General features: G+C 41.3%; 1 protein-coding gene and 1 long non-coding RNA gene across 2 annotated transcripts; both read right to left on the bottom strand.

Moving 5' to 3' along the window:
- Window positions 1–4,647: 4,647 nt before the first annotated feature.
- On the bottom strand, window positions 4,648–9,636 carry LOC120291635. The gene is made up of 6 exons (XM_039309297.1): window positions 9,466–9,636; window positions 9,194–9,304; window positions 8,566–8,634; window positions 8,124–8,255; window positions 5,152–5,232; window positions 4,648–5,062 (listed from the first exon to the last, which is right to left on the bottom strand). The coding sequence occupies exons 1-6, from the start codon at window positions 9,634–9,636 to the stop codon at window positions 4,892–4,894; spliced, it is 735 nt and encodes a 244-aa protein (XP_039165231.1). The 3' UTR covers window positions 4,648–4,891.
- LOC120291092 lies at window positions 6,043–6,951 on the bottom strand. The gene is made up of 3 exons (XR_005548933.1): window positions 6,913–6,951; window positions 6,667–6,777; window positions 6,043–6,075 (listed from the first exon to the last, which is right to left on the bottom strand). It is a non-coding gene; the product is annotated as an uncharacterized LOC120291092 (long non-coding RNA).
- Window positions 9,637–14,069: the final 4,433 nt, after the last annotated feature.

Below are 14,069 nucleotides of genomic sequence, written 5' to 3'. Positions count from 1 at the left end.
TGGACTAGGGTAATCTCCGCCGGCGAGGAGGTAAATTATGCCGATTCTTCTACCATTAAAAATTGGGAGAAAGTGACTAGCATAGAGATCGACCATGCGAGTTTTGACTTTGACCTGTTCGATTTTTTTGGGACATAATTTAGCATTTGGACTCTGAAAGTTGGCATTGTCATTCTGTATGACATTGGGCCTTCTCAAGAGGCCTATCAACCATGACTATAAAAATTCACTATATTCATGCCATTTTATGTAAAAGCCCGCTAAACGAATTTGGACTGTGAAAGGTGGAGTCCAAGTTTCCCCATCATAGATGTGTCAAAACAGATCTTAGACCTATATATAACCCATTTATATTTTCGAAACCAGTCATATATGAGCCATTTATATTTTAAAGAGACTAGTTAAATGGGTTCCCTCCTTCCTTAGCTGGTGGCCGACACGGCGACGGCTGTCATGCCCCGATCCTCAAGCGCGCATCCATCCCTCATTGATCAATTAAATAGCGACGTCACAAGACGTATTGCCAACCCATTCATTCAATATACACATGCGGAAGCATATAAATAATCTCCAGATAATTAAACAATGAGATAGGAAAGTAGGACCAATTTTTCACAAAATACCTTTTTATAAACTCACAGGTCTATACACAAAGAATTACAAAAGAGATCGGCTCCCACAAAAGAGAATTGTCCTACGACTAGCTAGCCGGACAAGATCGCCGATTCTTTGGGCTTCACCTCTTAAACTCCGGGGCTTCCGGTCCTTCACCAACACCATCTAAGGATTTCAAAATGGTTATACAATAACCAGTGAGACAATGTTCTAGCAAGTTCTACCCCCTAAGATCAGATTAGGAAGAAAATACGCCATAAGGCTACCTAAGCACACCACAGGTCAGAGGACTTACCTTAGCCTCAGTTCCTCCATGCAATTCAACACAATTCATAAACTCATCAAGTCACATCAACACATCAAATCATTCACTCAGATCGACTTATCGATCAATCAACCTAGTCGATTATATGTCAATCAAACCATTCTCTGGTCATTTTAATCAATACTATGCATTCTCCAAAATGATATATCTAGTCACCGAACCCACGTGCATTCTCCAAGATGACATACCTAGTCACCGAGCCTACGTGCATTCTCCAAGATGACATACCTAATCACCGAGCCTACGTGCCTTCTCCAAGATGACATACCTAATCACCGAGCCCACGCGCATTTTCCAAGATGACATACCTAATTACCAAGCTAATAAAATATAATATCCTTCTCCGAGATGACATACTTAGTCATCGAGCCGACGTAATGTAACGTCTTTCTCCAAGATAACATCCTTAGTCATCGAGCCGACGTAATATAGCATTCTTTCTCACTTTTTATCATATCCGATAAAATAGCCATACGTGGGTACACGGTTGGCCTTAGTCAAAATATAATAATTTCACTTCCATAAATCCCACCATTTTATATGGTCCACCAAAATATTTTTGGCGTTATAAACTGACGCTTGGTTAATTTCCAATTAATTACTGAAATTAAATCAATTTAGGATTATATCCTAAAATCACAATCAGGCAAAATTAACACAATTTAAAGCTTAAATAAATAAACGAATTGCACCACAATAACCAGATAAATTTTCGGTCACTGATTATCCTGGTCTAACTTTTCGGAAAATAATTAATTAATTAATTAATTAATTGTGGAAAATATTAAATAAATGCCAATAAATCCAACTTAAGCTCGTAATGCCTAATTGGACGCTGAAACGGACCCGGAAAATTTTTTAGACTCGTTAAATAAATACTAGAGTCTATTTACTCACTAATTGCACTAACTATCCACCTAACATGCATTGGCAATTAATTAAATTCACTAATCTAATCTAACCACCTAATCCATCTTAGCCTAAACTAATCAACCATTTAGTGTGATTAACCTACTAAGGGAGGATTAGTGAGTTAAACTCACTAGTTTGGCGATCCGAGCGGCTCAAATCGTCGGGGACGCGACGGGACTCACTTTTCTCCAAAGCGGGTCTAACTTTCGAGATCAGGATCGACCTCAAAACGGGCCACGAAGGCTGTTGGAAACCCACTTCTGAAGCTTCTGTTTTGTGGGCGGCCGGAGGTTGCTGAATGGCGGCCTATGCTGGCCAAATGGCCTCCTGGATGCACGGATAGGGGTGGAGATGCGGCTGCAGCAGTGAGCATGCGTGGGGGAGCGCGAGGCAACGGCGGTGTGCAAGACGACGAACGGCGACGGCGTGTGGTCCGGCGATGGCGAGGCTGCTCTGGTGTGTTGGTCGACTTCTCCGAGCTGCTAGTTTCGAAGATGGCACAGAGAAGAGGGAGGAAGGAGCTGGTCAACAGTAGCTTGAGGGAGAGAGGGAAGAGATGGGGACAAGGGGTCCACTTGGCTTCTTCTTATCTCTCTCTTGTCCCCTTGACCGGTCTCCCTCCACCAGCTAGCTCCATGGCTGTAATTCATACGAATTTCATGTGATTTCCTTCAATTTGGACACTTAACTATGCTTAAATCAATCCAATTTGGCATCTCAAAAATCAACCAACACCTCAATGATCAAATTGGTATTTTTCCTCACCAATTGGTCCCACTCGCTTCCCAATTTTGCGATAAAAAACGATCCCTGACTTTTTCTGGACAAAAACGGCCCTACCTCGATTTTTCCCAAAAGTCTCAGTTTGTAGAAAAATCTTCTAAGAGTGAGTCGACGTTTCTAGAATTAATTGTGACATGACAGAACTTTCAATTTCTGAAATCGGACTTAAATTCGCGATTAATTTCAATCTGGTGCGTTTTTAGCGTGACCTAAGCTACCGAGTAGGTTTTAGAATTTTTTTTGTGCAAATGACCCGTGGTCTATTTTCTTTAAGCCACAATGAACCCACTCAATACATTGGCGACTCTTGATTGTCATGAAAATCTTGAAGATTCGGTTACGGACATAGGGTACCAAAACAATAGAAAAATCAGTTTAGTGCCGACCGATGAGAATTTTCCAAATTAGTGGAGTCACCCACGTTTAGTCACATATCTCAGTCGAACCGGCCTATCTCTGATCCATGATCGATTTTTAACTGTGCCGTAATGGCCTCTAAAGATGAGCACGGTCGAGTAACCGATTCCTGATCGAATTCTCAGGTCTATCGCATTAAAATTCCTTAATAACTTCTCTGAATAGTCTAGTTATCTCAAGAGTGATCAGCTTTGAGAACAGCTCTATAGATGCGTCGATGAAAGGCCTGATTAATTTAATTGGAAATCTAGCCAAGTGAGGCGCGAACCTCACCAGTCGTCGATAAGGCGAGAGCTCACCTCGATCTGGTGAGTCACGAGATTGCCGGCCTTGGCCGAGCTCGGGCTCACTTGATCGAGCGAGCCGCAAGCTTGCTAGCCATGACGGAGCTCGGGCCGGTTGTTGCAGGTAGAGGAACAAGGGGGAAGAAGAAGGAATAAAGAAAAAGAAAAGAAATATAAAGAAAAAATAAATAATAATAAAAATCCAATTTTTTTAATAATAATTAAATTTTGATTTTTTTTTTTTAATATTTTGATAGATAGATATCCATATACATACCGGAGAAGTACTTTTAGAGGAAACTTGATGTTGTCTTGATTGAAGTTCAATCAATATCAAAATAGAAATTCTAAACATTATAATGTAATTTTCAATTTGATAAATCACAATTAAGAAATTACGCATTCTCGCATCCTAGAAGATTTGTTATAAGAAAATATTATTTTCATGTCAATCATTAACTAATCAAACATTTTCCTATCAAGAATTTTTCAAAAGTATCTTAATTTAAGTTTTTTTTTTTTTACTTTTTTATTTTATTTACTAATTTTTATTGTTTCATTTACTTTTTAAATTTGATGTGAAGTTTTTATTCAAATAACATACACGTGTGTGCATGTGTGTGTGTGTGTGTGTGTGTGTGTGTGAAGAGCTTAAAGTGGATTAAATAGATAAGAGTGGGTTTTCCTAGATTGAGTTAAATATTAATGTGTCTTGATAATATGGTTTGGGTCGGGTATGAGTCGAGTATGGATTAGGTTGGGTATGGGTCGTTGAATTTACATTACATGAAAATGGGTCAATATGGGTCGGACCATTTTGACCCAACCCGACCCGACCCACCCATTTGATAACCCTACCCTATCAGCAATATAAATTTGGAACTTACAACTTGTTAATCAAGTTGCAAAAAATAATTAGGTTCACTTCTTTAGACAGAAAAACTTCTTTTCTGTCTATACGTTAGCAATAATTAGTTTTGCCCTTGCCAGTGGTTGGTCAGACGAGCTTCACCAAAGGGCAATGATGGTGGACAAGTCTAGCAACCTGCTAGAGGAGGAATGGAAGAAGAAAAGAGAGATAGAGAAAGAAAAAAAGAAAAAAAAATATATGTTGAAGTATTATTAAAAATTGTTCACGTAAGATGGATAATATACATGTCACCAGTCAAAATTGACAGGATCAACTCAATTGGTAGATAAAAATGTTTATAACTTAATTGGCGCAATTAAAAAGTTTAAAACCAAATTAGCAAAAGCACAATAGGCTTAGAATTTTTTAGACAAAATTTTTAATTTGCAACTCGTGTTAATAAGTTCGTAAATTTCAGATAGAATTCCACCTCTATGGAATTTGGACACCACCCCCGGTGGAGGGTACAATTGCTGTGGATATAAAGCTGTCTTACAGTAGAAACTATGGCCAAAGAGCTCTTCTCGGAACGACTCTGAAATCTTCTGCTCTTTAAGGGCCTTACGCATGACATAACGATACAATGGCTGGACATAAAAGACTATAAACTTAAAGGCTCAAGCATTGCTGTCTGACACTCGGGCATTACAGTTCCGTCTTGCGGGTCTCTGAAGGAAGGGGGGCCTCCTTCGAGGATCCGCGTACCAATTTCGAGTGCGAGTGGGTACCCTTGTCTTTGTCTTCCTCGCCGGAGTTTTTCGCGTTTGTCGATTCGTCCATCAAGTATGTGTTCGTGCGGGGCGCTCCCGGCGTGCTCTGTAAGGAAACGTAACCGGTGTGAAGTCTGGATACAGCAAAAGCATCGCGCATGGCGAACGACTTCAGGGCAGTGGGGAAATGATTACCTCGGTCGATGATTTCGCTTTCCTCTCCACGTCGGCCTCCTCAGATGGTTTGGGCATGAAAGCTTCTCCGGGAGTCCTATCCTGTTGCACGGCATTGGGGATAAATGCGTAAGATCCTATTCAAAGATCAGTTTGCAGATGCGTGCTCTAGTGCCATACGTATCTGAAATGTCCTTGTGATCTTATGATGCGCAACGACGTCGACAAGGCATTTGAAAAGCAGAGTGGTTCGTGCAAAGAGCAAGACAGTAAAGATGAGAAATAGGGGCATAGTATGCATCAGCCAACAAGAAACGATCCCTTCATATTGTTTGAGTTGCATCTATCTTCACAAGCCTAATTACCGAAAGTTTCTGCATTTTCAGGGGAAGTTATTCGAATATCGCTAATACCATGAAACTGAGTTCCACCAGCACGATGGAAATGTACCTCAGGAAGCGGAGGGGGTTCGGAATCGCATGCGTCAGTGGCGTTTTTGCAGAGAAAATCGACCATTCCACCAGTTTGCGGGTTGGGTTCTTTTAGATAGTGGACATAAATATCACCAGCGTCCTTCATAACCTGCACTTTCCAGTTGAAGGAACGGTTTTAATGTAGATGTAGCGTCTATTGCAAATCAGAAGTGAAAGCACAAAGAATGCTTCAATGGCATGAAGTTCCACTGAGAGTAATCCAATTACTGAAAAGAACTGAGAAAGTTCATCCAGACTTTTTTCCGTCGATACTAAGGCGAGGGGCAAACATCGCAGGGGACAAATAGGTCGATCAAGTTCGATGGACAAGATGCCACCAAAGTTTAGAATCTACATAAAACAATGACTTGAGTAATGAGTAGGGTAAGAGCACCAAAGTCTCACCTCTTCACAAGCTTTTTGCAGAGTCTTGCACTCAATTGCAATATCCTTCAACATTTTGTTCTTCAAGCTGAAATAGAAGTAACAGACTTGAAAATGGTGTGGTTATGTACAAACCTCTCCATCTATATGTATTGGCATGCAAAAAGAGTAAAGCATCTGACATTGTTCGCGCTTTATTTGTCTGTCGAACACTTGTAACGAAGCTCACGACTAAAACGAACCAACAAGAACATGCAAAAGCATAAAGAAAATGAAATGCGTGAGCTGGTGTATCACTCTCTCTCTATGCAAATGAGGGAATGACTCAAGTTCTAACATGCAACATCCACCACCTAATACCATGTCCATGTTACAGTTAATCCTGCTTCGCTTCATATGCATGTGCCGAGGACCAGCTCATAGCTCAGGCAATTGTGTACGCGCTTTTCGTTCAAGGTGCTGACAAGCTCCACGAAACAATCGAGCCTATTTCGCAGCAGCCTTAGTTCTCACTTCAAGGTGATTTCTCAGCAATGATGATGAATATTCTTGTCGATCTCCTCAGGTTAGTCCTAGTGCTAATCCACATGTATATGCTGATATCTGAAAAGCGAAACGTGCATATATCTATATATATCGCAGAGTGAAGAACACCAAGCATCTGCATTGACGGCTATACCATTAACTTATCCCCTTTCTCAACAATATCAATCTTGCGAATCCAGACAGCTTCCTCCTCCTCCAAATTACAAAGCTTCTCGCCAATGTCAGTCATATTCTTCTCCGTGATCTACCAATCACCAAAAAAAAAAAAAAAAAAAACCGCCAAAAAATCAATCAAAAGCCAATCCGAAGAAAAAAATCAAGTCCACCTCCGCATTCCGCGAAGCGGCAACCCCAGCATCAGGAGAAACAAAGTCCGTACCTCTTCGGGTGAGATCTGAGCTCGCTTCTTCTGCACCTGGTTACATAGTTGGGACGCGAGCTTCTCGCAGACTTGGCACTTTATGTACTGGACGTCTTCCTCCCGGGCGACCAAAGCCGGCATGCTGGAGCACTCCGAGTGTGTACCCTTGTCTTCGTCTCCCTCGCCAGAGTTTTTCGCGTTCGTCAATTCGTCCGTCAAGTACGTGTTCGTGCAGGGCGCTCCCAGCGTGCTCTGTAAGGAAACGTAACTAGTGTGAAGTCTGAATACAGTAAAAGCATCGTGCGTCGCCTACAACTTCAGGGCTGTGGGGAAACGATTACCTCCGTCGACCACGTCACTGGGGCCGGTATGCTGGAGCACTCTGAATGTGTACCCTTGTCTTCGTCTTCCTCACCAGAATTTTTCGTGTTCGCCGATTCGTCCATCGAGTACATGTTCGTGCAGGGTGCTCCCAGCGTGCTCTGTAAGGAAACGCAACCAGTGTGAAGTCTGGATACAATAAAGCATCGCGCGTCGCGTATGACTTCAGGGTGGCAGGGAAACGATTACCTCCATCGACGACATCACCGGAGCCAGTATGCTGGAGCACTCCGAGTGTGTGCCCTTGTCTCCGTCTTCCTCGCCGGAGTTTTTCTTGTTCGTCGATTCGTCCGTCAAGCACGTGTTCATGCCGGGGGCTCCCAGCGTGCTCTGTAAGGAAACGTGACCAGCGTGAAGTCTGGGTACAGCAAAAGCATCGGGTGTCGCGTACGACTTCAGGGCTGTGGGTAAACGATTACCTCTGTCGATGATTTCGCGTTCCTCTCCACGTTGGCCTCCTTTGATGGTTTGGGCATGAAAGCTTCTCCGGGAGTCCTATCCTGTTGCACGGCATCGGAGATAAATGCGTAAGATCCTATTCAAAGATCGGTTTGCAGATGCGCGCTCTAGTGCCATACGTATCTGAAATGTTCTCATGATCTTATGACGTGCAACGAGGTCGACAAGGCATTTGAGAAGCAGAATGGTTCGTGCAAAGAGCAAGACAGTAAAGATGAGAAATAGGGGCATAGTATGCATCAGCCAACAAGAACCGATCCCTTCATATTGTTTGGGTTGCATCTATCTTCATAAGCCTAATTACCGAAAGTTTCTGCATTTTCAGGGAAAGTTATTTGAATATCGCTAATACCATGAAACTGAGTTCCACCAGCACGATGGAAATGTACCTTAGGAAGCGGAGGGGGTTCGGAATCGCATGCGTCGGTGGCGTTTTTGCAGAGAAAATCGACCATTCCATCACTATGGGGGCTTTTTGAGTTTAAATACTCGGCACAAATACCCTCAGCGTCCTTCGCGACCTGCACTTTCCAGTTGAAGGAACAGTTTTAATGTGGACGTGGCGTCTATTGCAAATCAGAAGTGAAAGCACAAAGAATGCTTCAATGGCATGAGGTTCCCTTAGAGTAATCCAATTACTGAAAAGAACAGAGAAAGTTCATCCGGCCATTCTTCCATTGACATTAAGGCGAGGGCAGAGAAAAACTTATGTTCAAGCTCGCAGGGGACAAATAGGTTGATCGAGTTCAATTGACAAGATGCCACCGAAGTTTAGAATCCACATAAAACAATGACTTGAGTAATGAGTAGGTAAGAGCACCAAAGTCTCACCTCTTCACAAGCTTTTTGCAGAGTCTTGCACTCAGAATTGCAATATCCTTCAGCATTCTTTTCTTCAAGCTGAAATAGAAGTAACAGACTTGAAAATGGTGTGGTTATGTACAAACCTCTCCATCTATATGTATTGGCATGCAAAAAGAGTAGCGCATCGACATTGTCGCGCTTTATTTGTCTGTCGAATGCTTGTAATGAAGCTCACGACTAAAACGAACCGACAAGAACATGCAAAAGCATAAAGAAAATGAAATGTGTGGGCTGGTATATCACTCTCTCCCTATGCAAATGAGGGATGACTTCAAGTTCTAACATGCAACATGCACCACCTAATACCATGTTCGGCATGCATGTGCCGACGACCAGCACATAGCTCGGGCAATTGTGCACGCGCTTTTGTGTTCAAGGTGCCGACAAGTCCCACGAAACAATCGAGCCTATTTCGCAGCAGCCTTGGTTCTCACTTCAAGGTGATTTCTTAGCAATGACGATGATGAATAATCTTGTCAATCTCCTCAGGTTAGCTCTAGTGCTAATCCTAATGTATATGATGATATCTGAAAACTGAAACGTGCATATATATAGCAGAGTGATGAACACCAAGCATTTGCATTAACGGCTATACCATTAACTTATCCCCTTTCTCAACAAGATCAATCTTGCGAATCCAGACAGCTTCCTCCTCCTCCAAATTACAAAGGTTCCGGGCAATCTCATTTATCTGCTCTTCCGGGATCTACCAATCACCAAAATAAAAAGGGGGGGTCAAAAAATCAATCAAAAGCCAATCCGAACAAAAATCAAGTCCTCCTCCGCTTTCCGCGAAGCAGCAACCCAGCACCAGAAGAAACTAAGTCCGAACCTTTGGAATGAAATCTGATCTCGCTTGTTCTGAACCTGGCGATACAGCTTGGACGCAAGCTTCTCGCAGACTTGGCACTTTATGTACTGGACGTCTTCCTCCCGGGCAACCGGAGCCGGTATGCTGGAGCACTCCGAGGTGGGCATCGAAGTCGATACGAGGATCAGGCATAGCACCACGGCAGATGCAGCGTTGTTCTTCGCCATCTCTCTCTCTCTCTGTGGAGAACTAAGAAGCAGCAGCTGTGAAACTTTCCTGATCGAATGAAGCTCCAGTCAGTATAAAAGAAGAGCTGGACGGTGCCTTGACGTGTTTATTTCTACGGTAAAATAATACGATTGCTCCAAATCTCCCGCCATTTTATATTTACCACATTGCATGTGTGTCACGACGCTATTGTCCTAGGACTTCTGCATTTTTATTGCCTTCATGATCACTCCTACTGTAGATAATGACTTGTAATTAGCTACCTGTCGATCCATTATTGAATCCAAATGTCCCGCCAATTTATATTTACCCCATTGCATGCGTTTCACGACGCTATTGACCTGGACGGACTTCTGCATTTTTTATTGCCTACATTAGATAATGACTTGCAATTAGCTTCCTGCCGGTGCATTATTGAATCTACGTCGCAGAAATAATCAAAAGAGAATGGGAAAAATCTTATCTCGGAGCTACCCAATTCTACAAGTTCTTCACCGACTCCATTGACTCCTGACCCTTTCACATCTGCATGCTACAGTTCTTCCGGGTCGAACAAGCGTTTCGTTGTCCATGTTCGACAGTTCTCTAGAAAACAGTGACTTGCTGAACCCATTTCATATTGTTCATAAAAATTATATGGTTGGTTCCAGTGGGATGAAAACGAATCATTTCATGGGCGACGCTAAATTTATGTATGAGGGAAACGTAGCTGAAGTCTCCGATCAGTAGACCAGCCATCGACGTCAAGATTAGAAAACCTCGAGAGGAGTTGCTCCCTCCTAATCTAACCTCGAGATGTCGGGTCATGGTACTTCTTAAAACGAAGTTTCGCGGGAGAAACGAGTCATGTTGCATTATCAATTCAAAACCACTGGGCTTGCTCTTGTTCTACACGTCTGAAGTTCTGAGCAACAGTCCATTAGCTTATGCATCCGAATGTCCCTATGAGAAAGTCCTTCAGCCACATCCGAGGTGTACTTTGTTCCTGTCAAAAGATTTTGAGGAGGTCCAGGAGGATCACACTTTCTAGACATAGAAATTGGGGCTACTTTGTTCCTATCCGGAAGGAGTCCAACGGCAGCGTGTGATAATACTAGCCATTAGCCAGCATGTGATGATACTTGCTTCTGCTCTACACATCTGAAGTTCTGAACAACAGTCCATTAACTATATGCATCCGAATGTCCCCATGAGAAAGTCCTTTACTTACATCCGAAGTGTACTTTGTTCCTCTCAAAAGATTTTGAGGAGTTCCAGGAGGATCGCTCTTTCCAAAACTAGAAATTGGGGCTACTTTGTCTCTCTCGTTCGCTCTCCCCTCCGGAGCTTCACGCTGCTCTTTCTCTGACGTACGATGGAGCCCGCCATCCGGCGAATCACGCTGTCACTGCATCCTCCACATTTGCATCCACATCTACTTTGTTAAATTAATATCTTGAACTTGAACCCATAACGATTAGATTCATTCAAAGATTTTGATTTGTTCAAAATCTGTTAGTCTCATCCGAATGAGATTTGTTCGGATTTGTTATTTTTAGGCGTTAGCTCTTCGAAATAGTCCAAGAGTGTAGTGGCGTATTGGACTCCAAGATTGACTTGCAAAGTTTTGCACTAAATGACAAAAGATAGGCAGTTGGGCACACTTTCTTTTATTATTTAACTTTTGGGGGCAAATACGACTTTATACACACACAAAAAAAAAGGAGGAAAATGTTTCTTTTCTCTTTAGAGGTTGCACACATAAAAGCCAAACATGGATCTTCTTGAAAACCTAAAGAGCGCAGGAAGAGCCGCATGAAGAAGAGGCATACTTAAAGGACTTGAATATTGATGATTTTGTGCCATGAGTTTATCTTTTCTTTTTTTTTTTATATTTTGGGTTTGGACTTAAATCTAGATATGAGAAACACTTAAGTGTGTGAATGATTATAAATTTTGATTTTTCAATTATAGTGGATTATTTGTTGCTAACTCTCTTCGTGGATATAAGTATCAATATTCAGATCAAACCACATAAATCTTTAACGTCATATTATTCCTCATTTATTTCTTTGGTATTATTCACATTGACTTATTTGCAAGATCCTATCATTTTCATGTATTATATTATAACATATGTTGTTATGAATGAAATTAATCAATGAACTTGATCATTGATGTTTGAATTATGAGGATGGTTTAGAGGAGTTTTTTTGTTAGTAAGAAATAACTCAATAATGATTTCATATGTATATATATACACACACTCACACATAGTGCATGTTCGATCCGCTTACAAGAGATACATTACTCGTTGAGTTATGGTTGTTCACTCCTCTTTTTCCAAACCTTTTGCAGGATCCTTGGTTAGCAGCCAATAGAATGAGAAGGCCATTGTGGAGACTTTTGGAAGCTGGACTTTTGAGTGATTAGAGGTTGCACCCTTCGAGTGAAAGGATGGCCATGTCACTCCCTCATCCCTGTAGGATTTGGAGTGTGACATCTTGTTCGTAATTGAGTCCATCAAATAAAATACACTTCCCACGACATTTCTCTAATCGTTGTGCTTGTCAAGCATGGTCAAAACCAATAATATAATTTTCGTAATTCAGTTCATCGGATAGAAATATTTTTTCATGAAGCATTTATCATATCATTTCATAAACCAAATTCATAATTCGATATGTATAACCTTTTATAATGTTTTTCATAAAATGTTTCTTTGGTCATCTTAGAACTCATACCATAAATCAGTTCACAAAGTGATACATATATATCATTTCACAATAGCTTTCATAAAATCATTCTCAAATATTAAAATGTATTAATTGCCCAAACCAAACTTTTATACAACAAACATGCTTTGATTACTTATACAATATTTAAATATTTATCTCTTTAAAGACATGAGTTTATAAATAGAAACATTCACCTAGATATACCTCAAACCAAATAATAAGGCTCACTCGATATAACAAAGTTGCATTCCTATCATATAAGCAAGAAATAGCATCAAAATCAAGTGAAAGGAAAATTCCAAATAAGGGCCAAAAGTGCACTCATTTTCTCAAATAAGGGCTAAAAGTAGACTTTATTTCAAATAAAGACCTAAAGTAGCTATATCGGTCTTAAAAAAAGACCTAAAATGATTATATTTATTTCAAATAAGGGTTTAATCTCATCAATTTAGCGGCAGGCAAAAATTTCAACTAACTAGAGGTATTTTCATTAAAACCCAATTTAAATTTAGATTATATTAGATTTCTTTGGTTTGACAATTAGATTTTTTTTTTTTTTTTTTTAAAAAAACTTAAACTTATTAAAAAAAAACACGAGCGACGGGCTCCTCTTGACTATGGTCACCGCCCCATCGTTGGTGGGGCGACAACGCTTAGCTGGTGAGGTTGTCGGCACCTAGGTGAAGGCTAGCAACCCTAGCCGACTTGAGGCAAGGATCGACATGCCCTTGCCGAGGAGGCGGGAGAGGAGGGCGACCCTCTCCCGATTTAGGTGAGGGTCGTCGAACCTTGCATAGGCGTCAATGGCCTTTGCCCAGCACCTCTAGACTTGGGGTGAGGTCCGAGGATGCTAAGCGAAGGCCATCGGTGCTTGTGCAAAGGCCGATGTCCTTGCACGAGGCGAGGGCGAACGATCCTCACCCGAGATCCAAGAGAGGGTCACCGCCCTCTCTTACCTCTAGCGAGGGCCTCAACATCGGTTGGTAAGGGTCACCGGCTCTCGCTTAGGTGTCGCGACCTCGCCAACCATCGTCACCGCTCCACCGACGATGGGGCAACGGCCACGAGACAAGAAAGAGCCCTCCCTCTTGTCTCTATTATGTTCTTTTAAAAAATATATATAGTTTAATTTTTATAGAAAAAACAATAAATAAATAAAAGACAAAAATTAAAAGACAAAATTGCCCTTATCAATAGTGAATTGAAGTCTTTCTTTGAGATTAATATGGCCACTTTAAACCTTTATTTGAAACAAGATTCACTTTAGGTCCTTATTTGAGAAAATAAAGGCACTTTGGACTCTTATTTGAAACAATGTCTACTTTAAACTCTTATTTAGAAAAACGAGAATACTTCAGGCCCTTATTTGAAATTTTCTCCAAGTAAAATGCTATCTTGACTATGGCTTAACTAAACTAAGCTTAAACACTCATGAAATAACTTACATGCATTAACAGATCGCTCACGTGAAGTGATTACTCAAACCTAAATGCGACATGAAACTCGCTTGCGAAACCCTAAAATCTCACTCCAACAAAACACGAATTAACAAATTGCTCACTCAAAATGATTACTTAAACCTAAGTACAACACGCAACTCACTTGTGAAACCCTAAAATCTCGCTTCAACAAAACCGTTACTCTAAAATGACACATGTTAAAACCCACGGCTCTACAACGCCATAATCTACCGTTCCTACAAAAATCCGAAGCTT

The sequence above is a fragment of the Eucalyptus grandis genome, chromosome 3, assembly GCF_016545825.1.
Source record: "Eucalyptus grandis isolate ANBG69807.140 chromosome 3, ASM1654582v1, whole genome shotgun sequence".
Lineage (NCBI taxonomy): Eukaryota > Viridiplantae > Streptophyta > Magnoliopsida > Myrtales > Myrtaceae > Eucalyptus > Eucalyptus grandis.
Note: the sequence above shows the minus strand (reverse complement) of the source record. Positions and strands in the feature narration are given on the sequence as shown.